Here is a 27330-nt window from a genome sequence, read left to right on the forward strand (position 1 = left end):
TATTTATAGATTATTTTGCTAATATTTTACTTGATATCATGTTGAGTTGTATGTGGTCCCTGAACACCCTTGACTGTTAATATTTTAAGTGTAATTTTTTGCACTTCTGAGGTTCATCCCACAGGCTGGACCAGACCATTTGGAGGACTGGATTTTGGCCCATGGGCCTTATGTTTGACACCCCTGCTCTACAGACACACAGGGACATGATACTTGTGGCATGTATTTGAAAAGGAAAATGCAAACATATGTGCATCTGGACTAAGCAACAAACTTTAGGTGCATTTCTACCAAACTGTTTATTTGTCTATTTTCATATATGGTTTTATTTTTAAAACGCAAATTGGGATGGGAGGTAGTTGATGTTTGATAAAATGTACAGAATAGAATAGAATAGAACAGAACAGAATAGAATAGAATAGACTAATAATGGATTAGATTTATATAGTGCTTTTCTATAAATGCATACTCAAAGCCCATACAGTGGATCCATTATTCATTCACTCTCACATTCTCCCTCTGGTGGTGGTAAACTACATTTGTAGCCACAGTTGCCCTGGGGTTAGGCTGGCTGCCAATTTGCGTGGCCCCTCCGACCACCACCGAACATTCATACGCATTCATCCACCAGTGTGAGTAGCAGCACTGGAGGCAAGGAGGGTGAAGTGTCTTGCCCAAGGACACAACAGCACATGACTGGGACAGAGTAGGATTCACACCGCCAACCCTTCGGTTATTGGACGACCTGCTCTACCATCTGAGCCATGGTCACCCACTAAAATAGAATAGAATAGAATAGAATAGAATTAGTGCTGTCAAATGACTAAAAAATTTAATCAGATTAATCACAGGGTTGTTGTGGATTAATTTTGATTAATCACAATTAAATAGCCTTCATTTTTAATCTATGTCAATTGCATTTCACTTTGCATGAGCAAACAGACTCCAGAATGAAGGGAATATATATGCACTTAACGTATTTGTCACAAGATGGGTCACGCATTAGCTGAAGTCCTAGCAGAATTCCCGACTAACATATGGTTCGCGTTAATGTGGTATTTTAAGCTGGAAGTGCTTCAGTAAAAAGAAAACTCCTTCCTGCAGAGTGTGTATAATACTTTATTTCGGTGGACTGTTCCGTCTTGGGGTTTTTTTGTCCTCATATTTCCATCCAGAGGGCCAATGTGCTGTTTAGTGTCTTCCATCTTTATGGGTTGGTTCTGCTACCTGTCACTACTAGATCAACTGCCCATTTGAGCATATGCGACGCTAACTCTGCTTAGACAAACTGCCTGAAATGTGTTGGCAGAGATGTTCAGAGTCATTCTGCGCTGCAGATGGATTAATTGCATTCAAATTTTTAATCAGATTAATCATGATGATGGATTAATCTGCATTAACACATTCATTTTGACAGCCCTAAATAGAATAGAATAGAATAGAATAGAATAGAATAGAATAGAATAGAACAGAATAGATCTCCTTTGGCTTTCCAACTTAAAGCTTACAGTGATAAAATATGACATAAAACAGTGGTGTCAAATTCATTTTAGTTCAGGGGCCACATTCACCCCAATATGATTTCAAGTGGGCCGGACCAGTAAAATAATAACAGTGAAAAAAGTAAAATTACATTATGATAATGTTTACATCTATAACATTTCCTTAAAAATCTGAATAACGTGAACAACTTGAAATGTCTTAAGTGAAACAAGTGCAGTTTTAACAATATTCTGCCTCAGTTTATCATTTACACATGTGCATTACAATTTACATTACAATTACAAATACACAAAACATTTAGTAACAGGTATAATATTGATAAAATTGCATTTACTTTTCTCAATACATTTCCCATTCATATTTGTTCGGGTTATTCACATTTTTTGTAAAAGGATCGTTTGTTAATGAAAACATTTTCATGTAATTTTACTTTTTTACACTAAAACAGAGATAAAATCTGAAGTTGTCATTATTTATAGGTTGTTATGATAGTATTTTTCTGGTCTAAGCCAATTGAGATCCAACTGGTCTGTATGTGTCTGTATGGAACCTGAATTAAAATGATTTTGACACCATAGATTGCTAATATCTTTTGTGCAGTTTTAATTTTTGCATTTCACAAATTCATTCTACGGGCCAGATTGGACCCTTTGGCGGGCCAGATGTGGCCCCCGGGCCGCATGTTTGACACCTGTGACATAAAATCATAAGACATATCCAAAAATTTTAATACAAGTAAATAAAAAAAGATAAATAGTAAGTAAGGTATAGCACAGACAAAAACTAAATATTGAAGCAGTCCATGTTGTCATTGTTTGGTCACTTAGTGGAACAGAGGACGTTAATGGTGTTCGGTATAGAATACTAACATGTGAATAAGTGCATCAGAAACAGAAGGATGAGTAAATGTGATTAAATGTGTTTGGAAATATGGACTAATGTTTAAAATGGATGCATCTGACAGACAAAGTTGGACAATCAACTAAAAACCCAACCTTGTACCACAATGAGCTTATGTTGCATCCAATTAAAGTAATGATGAATCAAACACTGAAAGATAGTAGATTGAATGAATGAAAGAATTTACTTTTGGTTTTACATCAGTCTTTGTACTCAGTATATTAATCGTAATAAACATAAAAAACAAAAAAAGGAATAGTCTAGAAACAAAAGCTTATTTTTTTTGCCTATCCTTTTCAACTAATACACTGCTTACATCAACTTAAATGTGTACAGCATCGAGCATTCACACCATAATAATAAATAAAAATTAAAAATCAGCAACAAAAACATATCTACCATCTCAATTCAATATTTCTGAAAAATTTTAAACTTAAGGTACTTTTTTTTTTTTAAACTTTGCCAAAGGAGTGGATAACTTAACCCTTTCATGCATGAATTATGAGAACCTTAGTCAATATTTTTTTCTAAAGTGATTTTTTTCCCTCTTTAGGCATGAAAAAAACAATGCAACTGAAATTTTTTAGAACCTATTTTTCACGGAGTTATAAAAATGTCCACTCAGCTGGACACCATGCATTTGATTTAGTTATATACTGTGTGAAAACTATGAAATAAAAACATTTTTAAAGACACTAATGCCGTTTTCTCACATTTTATTATACTCTAAATACTAGTTGTTACTCAATTCCTGGCGATAATATGCAAAAATAAAAAAATAAAAAAACTTTTTGATTAAGAAAACTGTTAATTACAGTCTAATAACAATTAAGAATTAATTTACACAAAAAACATATTACTGCAGATCAGGTTTATCAAGAACAGCAATTTTTATTTATTTATTTTTTCATTTTATTTATTTATTTAGACAAGGACAATGCACAATATACATTAACCTTAAAAAGGAGAGATGTGGTGTGCCAGGTTGTAAAACTAGTGCTAATTTCCACCTGTAATCCCTGGACAGGCTGATGTTCTCATTAAAAAAAACAGACATTAATAAAAACTAAACTAGAAAAGCACTCAGAGAGCGCAGACCTCCGCCAAGGCTGATCAGTTCCCCCCCCGTGGGCCCCCCCACACCAAGGAGGTTATGTTTTCGCCAGGGTTTGTTTGTTTGTTTGTTTGTTTGTCTGTCCGTTAGTGTGCAACATAACTCAAAGAGTTATGGACAGATTTTGATGAAATTTTCAGGGTTTGTTGGAAATGGGCCCCCCCGTGGGCCCCCCCACCCCCGATCACCACCAAAATTTAATCATTTCTTCCTTATCCCATTTCCAACAAACCCTGAAAATTTCATCAAAATCTGTCCATAACTTTTTGAGTTATGTTGCACACTAACGGACAGACAAACAAACAAACAAACAAACAAACCCTGGCAAAAACATAACCTCCTTGGCGGAGGTAAACATTAAAAAACAGTAAAAAAAAAAAAAAAAAAAAAAAAAAAAAGAAAAAAAAGCATTATTCACATCCAACCATTCACTCTTATTCATCCCACTGCAGTCCGTCACACACATTAATGATATGAATGTCAGTGTATTATGGGATGGTGCATAAGCATCCACAGTGTTGGCTGATATGGAACTAAAACAACAAAACCCATGAATATACAAGAGAACAGATGTGAAATAACTGTCCACTGTAGTGACCAGTATGCATGAAAGGGTTAAATGCATCATAAAATTGATGACATCATTATTCCAGTTTTACATGTCTAATCTAAATCGCTCACCCGGGCAGTTACACTATGCACAGAAATCCACGTATGTAAGCATAAATCCAAATTTTCTTTTGCCCGTTTTCAGAAAAATGTGTTAACATTTGCAATACAATTAGATGGAACACCGAGTACTACACAATCTGTGTAGGAGACAGAACATGGTATTTTTAGTTGTTTACAAACAGCACACTTCCTCACCATACTAACCTGTAGGAGGAAATACAAAAAGAGGAAAAAGCCACATAATGATATGTTCTCATTACCGTGTGTGTCAACAACTAATACCATCATCTATCTATGAAACGAACTTGTGTACAAAAAAAGAAGAAGTAAAGTCAAAGTCAAAACTGTCCTCATCGTTTGTTATTTGTAACCCAGAGAGGCCACCTCGTCCGTGATGCGTGGAGATGAATGTGAGCGCGGCTCCATGGAGGATGGGTGTACGTTCCACAACGCACCTGTTCGTGTTCACTCTCCATTTTCAACAAAGGGAGGCATGACCTTTAAGTTTGGCTGATGGAACAATTGGTTATTTTCATCACCCCTAAGGATGAAAACTGATCCAATTTCCTTTCTTCTGTGATGGAGATCGCACGCTCACAGTTTAGCCTAATTTAATAAGTCACTCACAGCAGGGGGCGGGGGGGAGGCTTGGGAAAATGAAGGCAAATTTGACTTGGGACTATTAGCTGTGGACCAGAAGTGATTCCTATTAGATCCTACTGAATTCATCTGGGAGCGCCGATGTTCCTGGTGTGTCATCTTTTTCTTCTGCTGCACCGTCACTACACATACCTGCTGTCTGTGAGTCTGTGAGTTAGTGAAGACAAAGGCGTCCCCATAATTAGCTCCAACAACACCCTTCTTTTCATGCAGGGTGAATACCGAATTCTGTCTGATGCAAGAATTTAACCTGGCTCAGCTTTTACCGTCATACATTATGGATAAAGGTACTGCTCTGCATCAAATACAGCCACGGTTTTCTAATAGATAACTAGGAAACATAGACGCTGCATGTGACTGTTGATGCTTTGATGAAATCCTTCCTCGTAAGAATCAGAATACTTTATTAACCCATCAAGACCCAAACCTCCACCGTTGACTAAAAGCATCTACTGATCTATAACGTTTAATATCTTTTGATCCACTAATCCTATCAATACATGTAAATAATTGGTGTAAAATACAGTTTGCCATCTTTTCATGGTCATCAGATATGACCCATTTGGACGTTCAGAGGTTAACTCTCTTCACATTTTTATCGAAGAACAATGGCCAAAAAACACAAAAAATTACCAAAAAAACAATAGCATTTTCTGTTCTTGTGCTTCCATTCAGCATAAATTCAAAGGTTATTATGTCAAAAACAGAGAAAACTGAAGAAAAAGTGACTTTTTCAGCAAATATTTCAATAACTGAATGTAAAAACAAGCATCTACATCTGCTGTTATTTATCCAACTCCATGGGTTTTACTGGTGAACCAATGTTGTAGAAGATGACGGTGTTTCCACGGTAACTACAGAGCCTCTGAATGCCCAAATGGGTCATATCTGATGACTGTGAAAAGATGACGAACTGTATTTTACACCAATTATTTTCATGTGTTGATACACTAGAAAAAATCCAAATCCAAATCTTACCAAGATAATTTTCACTTGTTCCACTGGCAGATTATTATTTTTTAAAATTTATTTACTTATTGCTTAATTCAAGAGAAAATATCTTGTATTAATTTTTTTTAAAGCTTGTTTTTAGAGGGGCATTTTTTCCCAGTACACCAGTAAAACCCAAACTGCAAAAATCAAAATTTTACCAAGTGTATTTTTCTCATTTTTTGTCATTTCTAGGCAAAATATCTCATCACACTTGAATTAAGAAAAAAAAATCTGCCAGTGGAACAAGTGAAAATTATCTTGGTAAGATTTTTTCAAATAAGATTCTCAAGATATTTTGTCTAAAAATAAGTTCCAATATGGTCTTAATGGTGATAAATCACTTAAGAAAGGTTAAATAGAGAGAAAAATTCATCTGGGAACTGCCACTAAAGTAGCACTGGGTCTTCATGGGTTAATACCTGTTGATCCACTAATCCTATCAATACATGTAAATAATTGGTGTAAAATACAGTTTGTCATCTTTTCATGGTCATCAGATATGACCCATTTGGACGTTCAGAGGTTAACTCTCTTCACATTTTTATTGAAGAACAATGGCCAAAAAACACAAAAAATTACCAAAAAAACAATAGCACTTTCTGTTCTTGTGCTTCCATTCAGCATAAATTCAAAGGTTATTATGTCAAAAACAGAGAAAACTGAAGAAAAAGTGACTTTTTCAGCAAATATTTCAATAACTGAATGTAAAAACAAGCATCTACATCTGCTGTTATTTATCCAACTCCATGGGTTTTACTGGTGAACCAATGTTGTAGAAGATGACGGTGTTTCCACAGTAACTACAGAGCCTCTGAATGCCCAAATGGGTCATATCTGATGACTGTGAAAAGATGACGAACTGTATTTTACACCAATTATTTTCATGTGTTGATACACTAGAAAAAATCCAAATCCAAATCTTACCAAGATAATTTTCACTTGTTCCACTGGCAGATTATTTTATTTTTTTTAAATTTATTTACTTATTGCTTAATTCAAGAGAAAATATCTTGTATTAATTTTTTTTAAAGCTTGTTTTTAGAGGGGCATTTTTTCCCAGTACACCAGTAAAACTCAAACTGCAAAAATCAAAATTTTACCAAGTGTATTTTTCTCATTTTTTGTCATTTCTAGGCAAAATATCTCATCACACTTGAATTAAACAAAAAAAAAAATCTGCCAGTGGAACAAGTGAAAATTATCTTGGTAAGATTTTTTCAAATAAGATTTTCAAGATCTATTGTCTAAAAATAAGTTCCAATATTGTCTTAATGGTGATAAATCACTTAAGAAAGGTTAAATAGAGAGAAAAATTCATCTGGGAACTGCCACTAAAGTAGCACTGGGTCTTCATGGGTTAATACGTGTTGATCCACTAATCATATCAATACATGTAAATAATTAGTGTAAAATACAGTTTGTCATCTTTTCATGGTTATCAGATATGACCCATTTGGTTGTTCAGATGCTCTGTAGTTACCGTGGAAACACAGTCATCTTCTACAACATTGATTTACCAATAAAAACCCATGGAGTTTGATCAATGACAGTGAATGGAGACACTTGGTTTGTGTTAAATTTATTATATCTTTGCTACAAAACTCACATTTTCTTCATTTTTTTCTAATAACCTTTGAATTAACTCTAAGTTTTCATGAATATCTAAATCAATTATTGGAAATCAAATATAGAAAAATACATGATTCACAGTGAAAAACACAAAATACAGAGGATAATGTTATAATAAGTGGTTATAAATCACTTAAGAAAGGTTAAATAGAGAGAAAAATTCATCTGGGAACTGCGACTAAAGTAGCACTGGGTCTTTATGGGTTAATACGTGTTGATCCACTAATCATATCAATTCATGTAAACAATCGATGTGAAATGCAGTTTGTCATCTTTTCATGGTCATTAGATATGACCCATTGGGACATTCAGAGGCTCCGTAGTTACCATGGAAACACTGACATCTTCTACAACATTGATTCACCGGTAAAACCCATGGAGTTGGATCAATGACAGTGGATGGAGACACTTGGTTTATGTTCAATTAATGATAGATTTTACTGAAAAAGTCACTTTTTCTTCATTTTTCTTCGGTTCTGATATAACAACCCTCAACTTTAATCTTAGCATTTATGAACATTTACATGATCAGTAAATTCAGTACAGGAAAATAAAAGACTTTCACTGAAAAACTGCAAAAATACAGAGGATAATATTATAATAAATGGTGATAAATCACTTCAAAAAGGTTAAATAAAGAGAAAAATTCATTTCGGGACTGCCACAATAGTAGCACTGGGTCTCTATGGGTTAATCCCAAAGGGAAATTATTACATTATTATTACAGTCGTGGAAAAAAATATTAGACCACCCTTGTTTTCTTCAGTTTCTTGTTCATTTTAATGCCTGGCACAACTAAAGGTACATTTGTTTGGACAAATATAATGATAACAACAAAAATAGCTCATAAGAGTTTAATTTAAAAGCTGATATCTATCCATTTTCCATGTTTTCTTGATAATAACCAAAATCACTTCAGTTCTTACGTCAATATCTGGCATTGTACTGACAAAAACAGTGCTTTTAGACATTCCATGTTTTCTTTTCTGTCTGTTTTAGTCACATGATACACACGAGTTAGTACTTGATTGCATAACCATTGTTTTTGATGACTTTTGATGGTCTAATAATTTTTTCCACGACTGTATATAAAGCTCTAAATAGCTCTAAAAAATATATATATGTACCAAATATGCACAGTGTGGTCTGATACTAGATGTGTTTTCTGTGTGGATCATATTTCATTATCATACTAACACCTATAAAGACACACCCCAGGCCTTGTTTTTCTCCTCTTGGGTGTGCAGGTAAAATCCAAAACAACATCGTATATACTGCAAGAGACTACTAATATTACACAGACTTTCTTATTCTGTGGTTGGATCAAAAGCAAATTGATCAAACTTCATCAAACACCTCATTCAGAACAACATGGTGAAAAGGCCTGTGAGCGTGGACTGTATTTGTGGTGTTTGGCTCTGTTTTTAAACCTCACTCCAGGACACAGTGGAGTTTGTTTGTGAAGCGTGCAGGCATTAAAAGTAAGCTGATGCTGCTGCCTATTACACTCCATCCGACAGGTCAGAACTCTATCCCTTATTTTGATAGCTGCTGTGGCTTAAAATGTTTGGTCTGGTGCAGTTCCATTTGTTGCTGTTCTTGTCTGTCACCATGCAGGCCACCAGCTGACTAACAAAAAAAACAAAAACAAAAAACACCTCCTATTTACAGGACTTCACACTTGAGCTAATATCTATGCTAAAATAACAGCACTAACCGCAGAGCAATTGTCCAAAATATCTAACAACTCCTCATGTGTGTGCATGTATGGCTAAGTGGGTGTATTTCCACACTGAAACACCCTCCTGTGAAGTACCCATAATGCAACTTCAGAGAATCAGAGGTAACCTTTACATTAATACTTGGAGCTGCCAACATTAGATTTTTTTAGTCCTGTCTCTGTCCCCGTATTTTTAAAAAATTATTATTTACTTATAATTTTTATTATTTACTTATTATTATTCATTTACTCATTTATGTAATTATTTTTTTTATTATTATTTCTAACTGTACTGTCTGATGTGTAATTAATTGTACATTTTTGTATTGCACATTCATCAGGTATTTGTCTGTGTTAAGGTACTTTAAATATAAATACATATTTTTAAAATTGCATATTTATAACCTTTTGGGGTGACAATTTAACATAAGTCTAGGGAATGCAGATGAAAAATAGATATTAGGCTAACTATGGTGCATTTACAGCAATGTGAATTAATTTATAATGTCCCTGTTAAAAAACAAAAACATAATCCATCTGTTTATGTTTGTCCAGCACAATATGTGTGTGTGTAAGAGTGTGTGTGTACATCAGACTGGAAAGACTGACTTATATTACCAAAGGAAAACTAGAGGAATTTGTACAATTATGGGAACCTTATATGAACATTATGGTATCTGAAAAATAGGGACATGACATTGAAATTATTACTGTTTTATTGTTATTATTATGACTTATATATATATATATATATATATATATATAAAATTTGGTGCCAGTCTACGTGGTGTCAGTGGGTATGTGTATGGGTGTTTGTGTTTTGATTCACATTCTTTATGTATATTATTACTTACTTTGTTTACCTTTCATTATAAAACTTAAATACCAATAAAAATATTATGGAAAAAAAGAGTGTGTGTGTGAGTCAGGATGTGTCTGTTCATCCCAGACTAAAGTCACTTCAGTACTAGAGGTCGACCAATAAAGGAAAAAGTCAACAGTCAATTAATCGGTAGACCTCAACCCTAAAAATGAGTTTGACACAGTCAGAAATTAACATGAATTAGACTTATTAAATTTTGAATTAGTGTTAAATATCTAACAGAGGCCTTAAAAGGTGATACTTTTAATTTTGCAAGATAAAGCTCGTAAAAAATTGCTCAATGTATTGGAAACACGTTTCATATTTTATGTGTGAATGAGATAAAATGTCATTTTTCAAGAGATAATGACTCTGTAAAGTGAAAGCTTATAAATGCCTAAATAAAAATAAATAAATATAGATGACTCAACATCAAACTCACAACTATTTATCAATAAATCTGGAAGTGACAAAGTACTAATAATTAACAATAAACTTCTCGATGATCCTTGGTGTATTTTGTTTTTTTTGGGAGCTCTCCTTCCAGGACAGTAATTCCTGTTATGAAGCCTGATATTTGCCATTGCTGCTTTAGGAGCCTAGCTGAGCCGATACAGTTTGTAAAAACTATTGATTATGTCTTTAATAGCTCAGACAGACGTCTGTGTGGTGGAGTCAGGTTCATTTGTTTGGATGTGAGTGCATCACTCTAGCAGCTCTCACCAGTGGCCCATGGGGCATATTTGAAGGAATATAATGTGTCATTGATCTCAGAATAACCTCCCCGTCATATGATTCTCTGGAAATAATAAATGATGTATTCACTCAGCATTGTGTGCATTCGAACACAAGTTGTAAACACCACAGAGAAATCTGTTTACGCTAAATAATTTCCATTTAAATGAGATATTCCACCCAACCAGTAATCCTTAATAATATATCATCAGAAATTAGCGAAGAAATCTATTTATGAGTATGAGATAAAGTAACCTGGTTCAAATATTAATCATCCTCTTTGTCTTCTGTGTCATTTTCCTTATACCAGTGCCTTTTTTTTAATGTATTTCTCAAACGCCTTAAACCACAGATACGGCGCTGGAATAATTTATCATAACGCAACGGCAGAATCTGTAACCTATTTTAATTAAAATCAGGGTTTAGGGCTGAATACAAGATGAGGTGACTTGTAACAACATTGAGTTTTTCAGTTTTGTATTAGTGCAGCTCTCAGGCTAATACTGAATCCTACTAACTGCAGCTTCTTTTTATCCAGGAAACACAATATGCAGCGTTGTCCCCAAAAACAGGTTTAAACTTGCTGTTTAAATTCAAAAACCAAGAAGAAATTAGATATTATCCTCCATCGTGGTAAATAAATGTAATGTGTAAATGGCTGTGATTTGGTTTTGTGTAACTTAATGAAAGGAGTGATGCTTAAAATTACAGTAATAGTGTTAGTGCTGCGTGTCCTACAGTAAATTATCTCACTGTTATTGTACCTGGAAGTGAAGGTCTTCTTCTTCTTCTGAGAGGACAGTTTCACACTGTGAGACATCTGGGACTTTTCCTCCTCCAGCGTTACTGTTTTGGTTTCCATAGTAACTCCTCAACTGGCACCTGTGCATGAGAGAGGGCAATGAAGAGGTGTGAAGGAGGCAGCGAGCCAACAGGAGACCAAAGGTGCAGTAAACTTGGCCATAAACATATGTACGTAATAATAGTGAGCCTTTGGCAGACACTCTTATCTACAGCAGCTCAGTCTACAGAGTTAGACTGCTGAATTCTGCTGGTCCTCAGCCTCATCACTAGAGAATTATAAGTTTAAGGGCTATGCAAAACATTAACTGGACCATTTAGCTGTCTGACAGACAAGGTTCTTAAATGTCTCGAGGGGCACAAATCTCAAAGCACAGTCCCTTAGGATTTGTAAGGTTTGTGCACACAAAAACAAAGCAGAGCACTGATGCACTTAACTATGGGTGTATTCACAACTACTTCGCTTAGTCTGTTTAAAACGGACCAGAGTTCGTTTTCCTGAAAAGTCTGAACTTTTTTTTTTTTTAGGTGTGAATACAAACATGCAAACTCTGATTCAAATTGAACAAGCGGACCGAGACCACCTAGAAGAGGTGCAAACGGACTCTGGGCTGGTTCACTTCTGGTGTGAATATAACCGGCCTCGAGTCCAAACAAACCAAGGAACCATGCGCCTTTTTGTACTTGATGAGCCACCGTAGCCGCTGGAAGTAGCTGAGCCATACAGGTAGTCTGAGTTAATGGCAGCAGTCATGAGCCGTGGACAGAGGAAGTGCAAAGAGGAGACTGAATGTCTCATTGACATTCGGTCAGATGCACATATTATGAAACTGGCTCCGATGAGCTGTTGTTGACAGTTAGCATTATTTTTGTAAATTTGTGTCTGCAAAAATAGAATACATATTCCGAAAATGATACCTGTACATAGGACTTCCGAGTTTGTTTCCATCAAACACACCATCACTGATTCACCCTGCCCACGACTTTTCTGTCCAATACCAGCGCAGTTCATCACATGTGCTTAGGTTTACAAATTTTGGTCCACTAGCAAAAAGTGCAATGAGAATGCAATCCGACCCAAATGAAAAAAAATAAAGTCTGCATTCGATCTGGATCAAATAAACAGACCAAAGGACTTTCCAGGCGTGAATACACCCTATGATACTCGTGAATGAATTTCATTTGTGAGAATTCTGTTCTTTGCCTTCTGACCAAGAGGCGATCACCGGAGAAGGATTTTAAAATGTAATACCGTCGATGGCCAAACATGCCAGACTTCATTGACTTCCATTCCAAAAAATGGCTACTTCTTTATAAAGGGCAGTACAGCAGGTCGTCTAATGACCAAAGGGTTGGTGGTTCGAATCCCACTCCGTCCTAGTCATGTGCTTGGGCAAGACACTTCACCCACCTTGCCTCCAGTGCTGCTACTCACGCTGGTGTATGAATGTGTTTGAATGTTTGGTGGTGGTCAAAGGGGGGGTTGGTACGTATTGGCAGCTACGCTTCCATCAGCCGCACAGTTTACCACCACCATCAGTATGAATGTGAGAGTGAATAAATTATGTTTATGTTTATGTGTATGCATTTGGCAGACGCTTTTTTCCAAAGCGACTTACAGGGGAAAACCAATCAAATCACTCAATCAATCAAATTTTATTTATATAGCACCAGATCACAACAAAAAATTATCTCATGACACCTTATATATAGAGTTGGTCAAAAACCAGACTCTAAGCCAACAGAAACCCAACAGAATCCTTTTATGGATCCATTGTACGTGCTTTGAGTATGCGTTAACAGAAAAGCACTACATAAATCTAATCCATTATAAAAAATACCAAAGCAATCATTTTCGGGTCATATGCCGTCTTCCACCCGTAATTTCCCGCTGATCCAGGTCCAGGTTGTGGGGGCAGCAGCCTAAGCAAAGAAGCCCAGACTACTTTCTTCCCAGCCCCCTCCTCTAGCTCCTCCACAGGGACACTGAGGTAACCCCTGTTTAGCTAAGTGATTTAATCCTTTCAGTGTGTCCTGGGCCTATCCTGGGGTGCAGTATTGGGTTGGATCTGACAAAAACACCTCACTATACAGGTGTTCAGGAACTATTCTGAACAGGTGCCCCAACCACCTCAACTGGATCCTCTGGATGTGGAGGAGCAGCGGCCTGAACTCCTGGCTGAACTCCTCACCCTATCTCTACGGGAGAGCCTAGCCACACTGTGGACAAAACTCATTTCCACTGCCAGTATCTACATTCTTGTTCTGTCAGCCACTACCAACAGCTTGTGACCATAGGTGAGAGTAGGAACGCAGATCAAATAGTAAATTTATAGCTTTACTTTTGGGCTCAGGTGTTTCATCACCACAGCGGACTAGCAAAGTACAGTCTACTCTCGTTAAACCGCCCGCCGTTATACCGCCATTTCCGCTTATCACCATCCGCCAGCCCAGTTCCATGCACAAACAACACTTATACCATTGATTTCCCGACCGTTATACCGCCAGCGGCGCGGCACCTCCGAGGTGCGCCACCGTGGCACCTCCGAGGTGCGGCACCCAGTGTTGTCTTTTCCGTGGAAACCGGGTCGAAATGGCTCTTTGAGTGTTAAAGGTTGCCGATCCCTGCCGTACAACATAACAGAATCAAGATTTATTTAGAAACGCAATTAGAACGGGTTAACGGAGGCAGCACAGACATCATATAGTAAAGACATGCACATTATGGACGCAACCCGTTGTAACGCCATTTTCGCTATACCGCCAATTTGGCCGTGAACGGAAGTTGGCGGTATAACGAGAGTAGACTGTATCTGCCAACGCTGCCCAAAACACCTGTCGATCTCTCACTCCATCCTCTCCTCACTCACAAACAAGACCCACAGATACTTAAAACTAACTTGGGGCAGCAACTATTCCCCAACCCAGAAACGCCACTCCCCCCTTTCCTGGCTGAGAACCATGGTCTTGCACTTAGAGGTGCTGATCTTCATCCCAGCTGCTGCAAACTGTCCCAGAAAAAGCTAGAGGTCACAGTTGGATGAAGCCAAACAAGACTGCATCATCTGCAAAAAGTGGAAATGTGATGCTGAGGCTGCCAAACTGGACAACCTCCACCCCATGGCTGTGCTTAGAAACTCTGTTCACCCGAATTATGAACAGAACCAGTGACAAAGGGCAGTCCTGGGGTAACCTGCACTGGGAACGAGTCTGACTTACAGTCAATGCTACATTCTTACAGGGTTACTATGACTACGTCTACTGCTTTTCTGGTTATATAGTCTGGTTTTTGACAAGCTTATCCAATTGGTTTTTGAATCAAAAATAAGGATTAATGTACATTGATGCTTAAACTCACATTTTGATCAGATATAGACTCCAAATTTATAGAAAACTTAACTGGCGCAACAATACTGATAAATTATCTAACTCATTATTCTGCTGATTATATTCTCAACTGATTGTTTGGCCAATAAAATATGAGAACTACTAAGAAATGCCAATGTCATTTTCCCGGAGCTCATGGTGATATGTAGCTTTAAATGTTTCGCCATCAGTCAAAAGCCCAAAGATATTGAGTTTACTGTCACTGATGACTAAGAAAAACTGCAAATATTCAGATATATAGATTTTCTCCCCCGCTCCTTTGTGGGCCTCTAATAATTCATCAGCTGAGGTTTGCCATGCTGCTGCCCATACCCTGCCCATCATTAATCATGTGGCTGCTCTGGGGAAGTGACTGCAGAACACGTCTAACAAACAGAATCAGGTTGCGGCTGAATGATGGCTCCATTCACCCGTTCCCAATAGCCACCACCTGTGTTAGCAACATCAACAAGCGTAATGTGTTATTTCAGCTCATCTCCTTCAATTACATCTTGTAAGCAAGTCGGCTAACAGGCTAACGGGCTAGTGTGACAGCTGATTCCCCTGTTGTGTTTTGGTGGGGTGTGGATGGGGGGAAGGTTTGTTTGAACACAGTTCGGTCGACCTCTGGCATAATAAAATTGATCAGTCTCCATTGGTTAGTCTGGATTCTGGAGCCCTTGAGGGAGAGAAGTAAAAGCAAAGCAATGTTCTTTTTTTTTTTTTTTTTTTTTTTCTCCACACAGTGCGGTTTTCAGCCTCTGGAGTGAAATGAAAGCTCATTTTCCATGTCTTTGGTAATAAGGGAAAAAAAAAAAAAAACAGTAGCCACAGAAGAACAAGGGGGACAAATGATTTCCCATTCTACTGTTTGAAAAAGAAAGCATTGTCAGAACACGACAGGAGCTTGCTTGCTTGCTTTCTACCATCCCTAGAGAGTAATTAAAAGCTACATTCACTGAGGCCATCAAAAGACGAGACCATTAAGAAGTTCAACTGGCTTGAGAAGCAAGCAAAGACTCTCAAGAGAAACAACAAGAGAGAGAGGGAGCTAATACAAAGACAGACGAATAATTACGGGAATTCTACACATCCACAGTAAAGGGTGTTTCATTCAGGCTTACATGGTCCTTTTATATTTTACTGAAGACTAAATGGATCAATAAAGTGTCATAACTGATGAAACACATTAAAAGATAAGTACCGTTTGTGATAAACCCCGATTAAAGCGGACTCAAGGAAATCCCACTCACGCTTTCCTTCAGAAAAACAGTCTGAAATCCTCTGGGTGTCAAAGATGTGCAGGACTTGCAGTAGCCTATATACTCCACTTCCTGTCGTCAGTCCTCTGAGCGCCTGTTCACCTCTCTGTGTCGCCTTTCACTGTCTGTCTGCAGCGTTCTCACTTTCTCCTCTCATGATGGAGCTCTGAGGGTGATCCTGGGTACAAAGTGGACTTCAGTGCCAAGAATGTGGACCAAACAATGCCGTCTCATTCTTAAGTTGGTAAATATAGATCAGTGACAACCCCCCCCCCCCCCCCCCCCAATACTTAGTACCACACTCGGTTCTAAATGGACACGCAAAAACACCACACACACACACACATGAAAGCAAACCATCGCCATCAACTAGATCAATTTACAGACAGCTCCGCCAACAAGCAGCTAAGGAATGACAAAATATCTGGCTGCACAATAAGACGGTCCGGCCTGCATGACCTGAGCAGCTGAAAACAACAGCTGGAATGGCCTCGAGAGAACTGTTGTGGTAGCGCTATAAATGTCCTCTCAATAACTGTCACTAGAAGAAATGTTCATTTATTTCATTCCCCTCTGCACTATCCCACCTGGGGAGGAAAGAATATAAAATTAAAGGAAATGACAAGCAGGAAGACAGACTAGAGGAGACAGAATTGTGGGTAGAGAGGGGAGCTAGTCAGCTGTTGAGCAGATTCAGGAGGTAGTCTGACAGACTCAACCCGTTTGGTTTGTCCTTATTAAAATCTGACCTTGGACAGTCTATTTTAAAGAAGTAAAGGGTTAATGATGACAGGAGCGACACCTGAGGCTTGAGACCTTCTAATTCCCCTTAGTTTTCCTCCTTTCATCCCACTTGTATGATCGCCTCCCTCATGTCATCGTACCACCAGTATTTGAGTTTATTTGAAGTCATCTAGTCTAACCTCCTTTTTTTATATTCTGTCTCTTCTTTCTCTACATTTTCTTTTGCAGTGATCTTTGATTTGTTGCTGCAGTTTTCAACTCCTCTATTTAAGGGGTTCTCTGGTTTTCAGAGTTTAATACTCTAGGGCTGTTGACAAGTGGACGAGTGACAAGTGGGACTGAAGAGTGAAGACAACTTAAAACTGTCTAAATCTGCAGTTCAACCACCTACACTGTAAGACCGGATAAGTTGAGTTTACTAAAAAATTTGAGTAAACTGGTTGCCTGAAAAAATTGAAGTCATGAGTAATGAAAACTTGAGTGTATTAAACTGAAATGCTTAAATTTGAATGGAATTGCTATTTGAAGTACAACACACTAAATGCCAAGTTAATTTACTCAATTCCAAGTTGATTTAAATGAAAATCTTTTGCAATATAAATAGCTTTGTACAATTATTCAACTTAATATATTGTAGCGTGGATGGAAGTTAGGCAGGAAGTTAGCTCAATGTAATTTGCCCATACAGGAAGTGCTTTAGATTTGGCAAGGCAAAAAGTTTCACAATTTTAAAAAATCAATTTTAGATGAACAGTGAAGCGATTGTTCTTCCTATGGCTCTGACTCATGGTGCAGCTCTACAAAAATACAAAAACAAACACAAAAAGGCCAATAAACATTGCCATACACACATTAAGTCCAAATTATCACTAACACCAGAACCCTGCTGAACCCCTGCACAGAAAAATAACACAATTTCAACAACATGCTCAATACCCACAATGCAATGCAGAGATAAAAAGGTGTGGTCATGACTAAAACTAGATGATTTAAATCTATTCAGCTTAAACTTTTTCGTACTTTTGACTATGTCTACAAATTAGTAGAATATACCGAACATTTTATAGTAATGTAATCAAACTTAAATCATTTAAGTACGTTGTAATTAAAGCATTTTAGTAAATACAAAGTCCGGGCTTACAGTGTACAACTGATAATGGAGGAAATTACAATAACTGGATCCTCGTCAGATTCCGTCAGAAGTTAACTAGTCCTTAACTGTAAGATCTGGTAGGTTAGAGCACATTTACCAATGTTTGCATTAGTTTAATGCAGAATTATATAGTCCTCCAGCACTAATAAATGCATTCATTCTGTACATGAGACGAAGTGGACATCACAGTTATGAAATACTGTATTATGTATTAGGATCTGACACAACAAAATGTCATTCAAGGATTTGTGTTCCAAATGTTTCATGAGGTTTACTAAAACCCAATTACAATACTCTTCCTGAAAGTATAACTTAAAGGGGTCATATTTTGCTAAACCCACTTTTATTAGTCTTTGGTACATTTATTTGTGTATTTGGACCCTAATAGTTCATAAAGTTTGAATTTGAACCCTCCAGGTGCTGCAAAGCTATCTTTATATTCATTCCAGCAAAAACTGAGTGGATTTCTACAACCCGTTTTAATTCCTGCTTAATTTGTTAAGTTTTATAACTCGTTGCATGATGACATTTGCACATGTAAGGTCAACACTTCCAATGAACATTTCTCCGAGTACGACATAATTGTTTATCAGCAGCAGCGGTTTTAGTCCATAATGAAAATACGTCCAAACTTCGAGCTGATTATCTAAATTGTTCAGTTGTTGGTTGAACAGGACAGATCAGTACAGTCAACAACCTGGAGGGGGCGGGGCATGAAGTTGCTCATTTCAATGTAAAGGGCCAGCGCTCAAAACGACCTTTCTGGTGTCATTACTCAGAAATAGGGTTGAAGATGGACCTGTGGAGTTGAATTAATGAAGAATTCAGACCCAAGCATAGCATTTACAGTTTATGTAGACCACAGGGAAATGTTTTAAAATGTATAATTCCATTTATAAAAGCAAAATATCACTCCTTTTTACTAACTTAGCTCAATTTGCTAGTACCTTATTGTATAATATGCTCGATCACCTAGCCTGATAATTAATGTGTTAAATACACTATGCAAAGCTGACACTGATGTTATCAAAACAGTTTTATCTGTTAGCATTTGTCACACAAATATGGTCTTTGCAAGATTTGGTGCTTCAGTGTTTCTAGAGTTTTTGTCCCATGTGTTTGTAATATTTACTGAAGAGCGCTTATTAGCATTGTACAAAAGACTTTTATTGGCAACGAAATTGCATTTGACAGAAGAATCAATTTCTATCAAAGTCAAAATGTTTGGTAGTTGGCAGTGTTCATTGTACATTAGTGATAACATTAATTTGACTAGTTTCAACCCTTGGTCCAATCCCTTGTCCAAATGAAACTAAAAACTGCTGCATCTGTCAACATCTATCATGCATTTGAAATGAAAGTTGAAAAGTTTTGACAGTTCCACAAATTTTGTTTTTGTAAACTTTGCCTCTTCCTTTTTTTAATTTTTTCTTTAATTTGTTTTTGCGGGGGTTTCTGGGGTATACTGAAGAACAAATATTAGCATTTTACAAGTTTCAAAGCCTTTTACATGTAAAGAAATCATATTTGACCCAAGAATCAGTTACAGTCATAGTCAAACCTTGTACATGATAGTGTTTAACATAATAGCATTAGTTAGCAGTGTGCTTTTTGTTTTTCCTTTAGCAGTAGCATTAGCTTGGCTTAATAACCATGGTCATGCCCAATTCTTTTAATGATTAATTAAACCAAAATTAACTGAAACCTAAAGTGAAAGAACATTTTTTGACTAATACTGTCTTATGGTTATGAGTTTTTCCTTTATGTGCGTGCATGCGTGTGTGTGTGTGTGTGTGTGTGTGTGTGTGTGTGTGTGTGTGTGTGTGTGTGTGTGAATCAGGACATGTCCGTTCATCCCAGACTAAAGTCACTTCAATACTAGCAGTCAGCCAATAAAGGAAAAAGCCAACAACTAATTAATCAGTTGACCTCAACCCTAAAAAAAAGAGTTTGACACAGTCAGAAATTAACATGAATTAGACTGTTATTAAATTTTGGATGAGTGTTAAACATCTAACACAGGCCTTAAAATGTGACACTTTGTGTGTGTGTGTGTGTGTGTGTGTGTGTGTGTGTGTGTGTTAGTCGATTCCACAGAAAACCATTTTTATTAGTTCCCTCAATACAAATAACTGTGAGGAAGCGTTCCAATTTCCCCTGTTGTCATGGTTGTATTGTTTGTTTGTGTGTGTTCAGTAGTGATGACTGACAAGGACTAAAAGCACACAAGGGCTGTGAGGAGAGAAGGCATCATTCAAAACCACATCACTGAAGGATGGGGGTTTATTTATAATCTTTTAGTAGCAGTCCCACCTGCCTCTGGAATATCATCACACAATACAGGCTAGGGTTGCCAGGCCATCTCTTCCCATCATACATGAGCAGTGACTGTCAGACTAATAATAACTCCTGGGAAAAAGCAGCTGAGGATCACCTTTAATATGACCTCCTCAACTGGAACAGCCCTCAGCATCATATCACTTCTAGTTCCTAATCACAATAGGTTTTCTTGGAAATTCTGAGAGAATAATCTCTTGCATTTTTACTGAGATGCTGCCAAGTTGCTGAAGTACTTCCATGCCTAAAAAAAAAAAAAAAAAAAAATCCCCCTAAGTGCAGCTTCCGTCAGTTAATTGCCTGATTTATTTAGACCCCTTATGCAAACCATTTCAGCTGCACTCTCCCAGAGCACCTGCAGCAAAAATGAGTAAAAATATGTAATGAGTTAGTACATGCACCAGGTGAAACATGCATGGCAAGCCAGCAAGGAATAAATATTTGCAGCAGACCCAGAACGACTCATAGTGTTATATTAATCTTTTATGCTTATTCACAATTCATGCTTGCTCTGTGCTTTTACATACATAAATAATGAATAAAAGCCAGAGCCTGTCAGTCTGACGGTGTGGCAAACGTTAATTCCTTGTTCAGTGTTCTTGCATTTATATGCACCTCTGAGATGCAGAGGGTATCATAACCTTAACGTATGGGTTGCTCTGGAGAGAACAGACTGTGATATTTGATCTGTTTTTTATTCAGGTTGTTCTAAGAGGGGTGGAACAGCTTGGAGGAGTACTTGTTGGAATGTTTAAAATATCGAAGGGTCTATTGCCACAGTATGGTTGGACTAACGTTCTCATTTGTCTGTTACCACAGAGCCAATCAGCACCCTCGTTCTATCATGTGTAGACTAGTAACCTGTCAGCCTTCTGCCACAGTACTGTGACAGAAAGCATCACACATGCCATGGGCCTGTCTGGTTACAGGAAAAGGCTAAGGGACCAGTTAGCAATGACAACGCTTATGGTATTTTTCTTTGCAGATTCTAAAAGTTTCATGTTCATACACATATCATCTCAAGAAATATCTGCATCCAGGTGGAAACTGGTATGATGGGTTAAAATGGTGTAATACATATGCCACACCTATATGTGGCGCTGTACACAAACAGACAGATTCGCAAGATACTTCACTAAAATCACAGAAGAATGCAGTGAGCATGCACATAAGGGTACATCTGGGTTTTTTTTCTTCTGGTCATGTGGCACTATGGCGTTGTCGTTTCCAAAAAGTGGTATTTTTCCTATCCATACGGCAACACCAGGGCAGCATTGTGAGATTTCACACTGGGACCTGTTCTCTAAAAACACTGTTTCAGGGCAAAGAGAACACCAGTGTCATGTGGACAAATGGTTTTAAACTTTTGCAGATTGACATAATTTCATTGTCGTGTATACGTCATAGATCACCACAGTACTGTGGCAACAAGAGGCGAATGAGTTCATGGAATGGTATCCATGATTGGCTTGGTGGCAACAAAATATCATTACTGCTTATTTTCACAGTACAAATGCTCACATTTGATTGGCTCTGTGGCAATAGACAAACCAATATTTCATGCCACAGTACTGTGTCTGTAGCCAATGCCTTAAAATATATACTGAAATGAATTTGCTATTGTCAGGCTAAAAATTAACTTTTTCTATTAAAGCTGCAGTGAGTTGTTTTGTTTTGTTTTCAGCAGAAATTCCATTAATCCAAAGGACAAAAGATTTCTGCATCTACTCCTTGCCTGCATTTTCCAGACGTAGAAAATGTACTCCACACCCTGATTTTGGCCAATCATAGGCCTTTTCAGACAGGTAGGCGGGTGTAAGTACACGATTGACAGTTATGATTATCAATTGCTGATACATCAGATGTAACTTGGATATAAATCTATTGCTCTACTCGGTCTCAAAACAGAAGATTGTAAAAGTGTTTTCACATTTCCATAAGAAGCATGAAACATCCACTTCTTTTCTATTTCTATTTAGTCTTTTGCTTTGGACTGAGAAGAGAGAGCTTCAGAAGAAGGTGTCTATTTTCAATTTTTTTTTTTTTTTTTTTTCCCAGGATTTCTGCTTCAGCATCTTAAAAGGCTGAAGTTGCAATATTTAGTGGTGACTTCTGGTGGAGAAGTGGCAGTTTTCAGTCAACTGAATACCCCTCTCTCCCTCCCTAAGGGCCTCACCACAATAGCATGACTACCCTCATCAGAACTAGTGTTAGTTGTGTCGGCTCCTGGATTAACTCTGGTCCATGCTTAAATATAGTATGTCACAGTAACACACCTTAAAGTCAATGTAACATGCTATAAAATGGGAAAAAAAATGGAAAGTCTATTCTGAGTTTCTGTGGAAACATGATGACGTGGTTGGTAGACTCCATGGAAGGTAACCATACTCCTGTAGATTTAAATACCTCATTCTGCTAAAGAAAATGCAACTTTTTTTTTTCCCTGTAATAATGCACTAATGAAAACCTAATTATGATGAATATTAAATTCCGTTTTTGCAATGAAATGAAAAAAGTGAATCTTACACACTGAGGTTCTGAAAAGCTCACATTTATTTTATATTAATGCACTATTTGATGCCAGTATTGTCAAGTTCAAATGAAAAAAGTTGCATTTTCATAGAAAATCTAATCCCTACATATTCTGTTTGTGAAGGCCCTCGTAAGCAGGTGGAAACGTTTTCTTTCCTCAGTTTGCAGCTCATGTTTGCAGTAAATCTGGCATGGCATGAGCCAGAAGCTACAACACAAAGGGAAACCCAACATTTTATCAGGGACATGGAATGAAACTCTTTGATGTAAATACCTTTTTTTATGTATTAGCAGGAACTAATACAGCAATATTATCATCAGCATACATGCATGTAGTTAATTACTGATCGAACAGAATGTGATTTGTGTTGTATATGTTGATATGGAATTACATGTTGGGTATTTTGGCCACTTTGACTAAGAGCATAGAACATAACAATTAACCTGTAAAGACCCAAACATTCACTGCCAACTAAAAGCATCTGCTGATCTAAACTGTTTAATACCTGTTTATCCACTAATCCTATTAATACATGTAAATAATTGGTGTAAAATACAGTTTGTCATCTTTTTATGGGCGTCAGATATGACCCATTTGGATGTTCAGAGGCTTCATAGTGAACGTGGAAACACCATCATCCTCTGCAACACAGGTGTAAAACATGCGGCCTGGGGGCCAAAACCGGCCCCCCAAAGGTTCCAATTTGGCCCGTGGGATGAATTTGTGAAATGCGGAAATGACACTGAAGGTATCAACAATCAAGGATGCTAGGATCATTTTAGGTCAATTCAATGTCAAGTGGGTCAGACCAGTAAAATACTAACATAATAACCTATAAATAATGAAAACTACAAATTTTTCTTTTTGTTGTAGTGTTAAAAACAAAGTAAAATTACACAAAAATGTTTACATTTACAGACTAGCCCTTTGCAAAAAATGTGAATAACCTGAAAATTCTTAAGAGAAGTATGCAGAATTTTAACAATATTCTGCTTGTTAAAATTTTTTTTGAGTATTTGTAGATCCACTGTGATCTGTAAGTTGTGACGCACATGTATAAATGATAAACTAAGGCATAATATTGTTAAAATTGCACTGATTTTTCTTAAGAATTTTCAGGTTGATATTTATTCGTGTTATGTTCAAGTACAGTTCGTAGATGTAAACATTTTCATTACGGAATTTAACTTTTTTCCACTCAAAAACAGACAAAAAAAACTTTGGAGTTGACATTATTTAATAGTTCTTATCCTATTATTTCATTTATTATTTATTATCATTTTACTGGTCTGGCCCACTTTAGATCATTTTAGGCTATATGTGGCCCCTGAACTAAAATAAGTTTGACACCCCTGTTCTACAACCAAGACCCTCCAGTAACATCCATGTTTTTGAAAAATGATACTGGATGGAGACAGTTGTTTACCTGATTTCCACTGAAAAATGCAAAATAGAGAGGATAATATTATAATAAATGGTGATAAATCACTTAAGAATGGTTAAATAGAGAGAAAAAAACTCCCTGAAATGTAGCACGGGGTTTTATTTTGCCAAGTATATCTTACTTATGTTACGGCCTCAGCCTATTGGTGTATGTGTGCAGGCTCTGTGTGGTACGTCTTTGTACGATTTAGGCTTGATTACAGATTGAGAGCACCTGCATGCCTCCAGCTTCATGGCTTCATTGCGCTGCTCTACCATTCAACATGGATCTCCACCCTGACAGCAGACGCCTTAGTTTATAATTTTACATGCTGTCGACACGCACCCACATTTGACTACAACATCCAAGTACCACCACATGACTGACATCCACATTCACACCCCATTTTGCACTTTTGTTTATCTTTTGTTAAAGAAGTGACATTTTGTTTTCTTAAATGGAATTATACATTTTAAAACATTTCTCTATGGTCTACATAAACTGTAAATGCTATGCAAAATTTGTGGAACTGTCAAAACTTTTCAACTTTCATTTCAAATGGATGATAGATGTTGACAGATACAGCAGTTTTTACTTTCATTTGGACAAGGGATTGGACCAAGGGTTGAAACTAGTCAAATTAATGTTATCACTAATGTACAATGAATACTGCCAACTACCAAACATTTTGACTTTGATAGAAATTGATTCTTCTGTCAAATGCAATTTCGTTGCCAATAAAAGTCTTTTGTACAATGCTAATAAGCGCTCTTCAGTAAACATTACAAACACACGGGAAAAAAACTCTAGAAACACTGAAGCACCAAAACTTGCAAAGACCATATTTGTGTGACAAATGCTAACAGATAAAACTGTTTTGATAACATCAGTGTCAGCTTTGCATAGTGTATTTAACACGCTAATTATCAGGCTAGCTGATCGAGCATATTATACAATAAGGTACTAGCAAACTGAGCTAAGTTAGTAAAAAGGAGTGATATTTTGCTTTTTTAAATGGAATTATGCATTTTAAAACATTTCCCTGTGGTCTACATAAACTGTAAATACTATGTTTGGGTCTGAATTCTTCATTAATTCAACTCCACAGGTCCATCTTCAACCCTATTTCTGAGTAATGACACCAGAAAGGTCATTTTGAGTGCTGGTCCTTTAAATGCAAATTAGCTACTTCATGCCCCGCCCCCTCCAGGTTGTTGGCTGTACTGCTCTGTCCCGTTCAACCAACAGCTGAACATTTTAGGTAACTTGCTTGAAGTTTGGACATATTTTCGGTATAGACGACAACTAGGGGTGTGTATTAGCAAGAATCTGGCGATACGACACAAATCACAATACTAGGATCACGATACGATATATCACGATATATCATGATACTGTTAAAAAGGCAATTTTTGTTGTTTGTTTCTTTCTTTAAAATGATTATTTCCTTGAAGAATTGAATTACACCAGAAATATACACAAATACTAAACACATTTTTATTTGATCAGAACAGGATCTAATGCTATATCACAAAATTTTCCTGTGTTAAAACTTAAATTATGTTTTACAGACATTACAGTTTAAGATCCTGTTCAAATGTTTATAGTCTATTAGTTCAGAACTAACATCATAACATTATTTTTGTGCAATCCCAACAAAAGAACTAACATTATTTAATAAAAGAGTGTTAAATAATAAATAAAATAGAAACAAAAAAGAAAAAAAAAAAACCAGAAATGAACTTCCACAATATCTGCATTTGAATAAACACCTAAAAATATCGATATAGTACGTTTTAATATCGATACAGTATTGTGACATGAAATATCACGATATATTGCAGAACCGATATTTTCTTACACCCCTAACTACAACCGCTGCTGCTGATAAACAATTATGTCGTATTCGGAGAAATGTTCGTTATAAGTCTGGACCTTATATGTGCAAATGTCGTGATGTAACTAGTTCTAAAACATGACAAATTGAGCAGGAATTAAAACAGGTTGTAGAAATCCACCCTGTTTATGCCAGAATGAATATAAAGATAGCTTTGCAGCACCTGGAGGGTTCAAATTCAAACTTTATGAACTATTAGGGTCCAAATACACAAATAAATGAACCAAAGACTAATAAAAGTGGGTTTAGCAAAATATGACCCCTTTAAAATAAATACATTAACTTTGTTTCCAAACTGTGTGTGTAGTCTTTCGTTTGTTGCAGCTTGAGCCAGTTGTCATACTTATTAAAGTTACATATTTTCATGTTTCTTAAAAAAATAAAGCAGGTGAGGTGTTTGATTAAACTGTCAGGATCAGACTGAGTTCAGACTGAAATAGTCTTTATTGCATAGTGGATTGTTTTGTCGGAAAGAAAATGTTCAGAAACTTTCTCTGCATCTTCTCACATACTGGTGAATGTTCCCGAAATAGATTTTAATGGACACCTAAGTCTCTCGGATGATCCATCATTTCCTGCCCTGCCTTGACAGCTGTTTTCTTGTCTATTTCTAATCAAGGACCCATTAACAGCTCATTAGAATGTAAGACAAGAAAAGGAGGGGTGAAAGGATCGCATCCAATTACATACATGCAGACTTCAATTCATCAAGTGATGCGTTCAGGGAGGTATCAGTGGAGATATGCTTGTTGTGATTCACTTATTCCACATCACAGTGGAAAGGCACAATGACATTTATCTGCTGGAAACATTACAGCAGATGTTAACAATACTGGAAGACTCAAAAAAAAGACTCCCCTCTGGGCTGTTATGTGAATATATACTCACAGTTTCCAACTTTTGTGACATGGTAGAAATACTGTTTTTTTCCTGTTCTTAGTCTGTGGATCACTAATCTAAAATATTTTGGATGACATTACCTAATACGCCTCCAGCTCTACAAAAAAATGGACTCCAGTGAACTCT

The 27330-nt window shown here is 36.8% G+C and overlaps 1 protein-coding gene across 2 annotated transcripts in view; it reads right to left on the bottom strand.

The window, feature by feature from the left end:
* The window catches only part of myom3 (myomesin 3), a 249462-nt gene extending 233149 nt beyond the window's left edge, over positions 1 to 16313 (bottom strand). The window contains exons 1-2 of one of the 2 annotated variants that reach the window (XM_030159207.1): positions 16209 to 16313; positions 11553 to 11670 (exon numbers count right to left, since the gene is read on the bottom strand). In XM_030159207.1, coding sequence (XP_030015067.1) covers positions 11553 to 11650 — 98 coding nt within the window. In that variant the 5' untranslated portion in view covers positions 11651 to 11670; positions 16209 to 16313. Of the gene's footprint in view, positions 1 to 11552; positions 11671 to 16159 lie in introns of both variants that reach the window. The other variant, XM_030159208.1, reaches the window with a different exon arrangement.
* Between the last annotated feature and the right edge of the window lie 11017 nt (positions 16314 to 27330).

Source organism: Sphaeramia orbicularis, chromosome 16 (genome assembly GCF_902148855.1).
Source record: "Sphaeramia orbicularis chromosome 16, fSphaOr1.1, whole genome shotgun sequence".
NCBI classification, from domain to species: Eukaryota; Metazoa; Chordata; class Actinopteri; order Kurtiformes; family Apogonidae; genus Sphaeramia; species Sphaeramia orbicularis.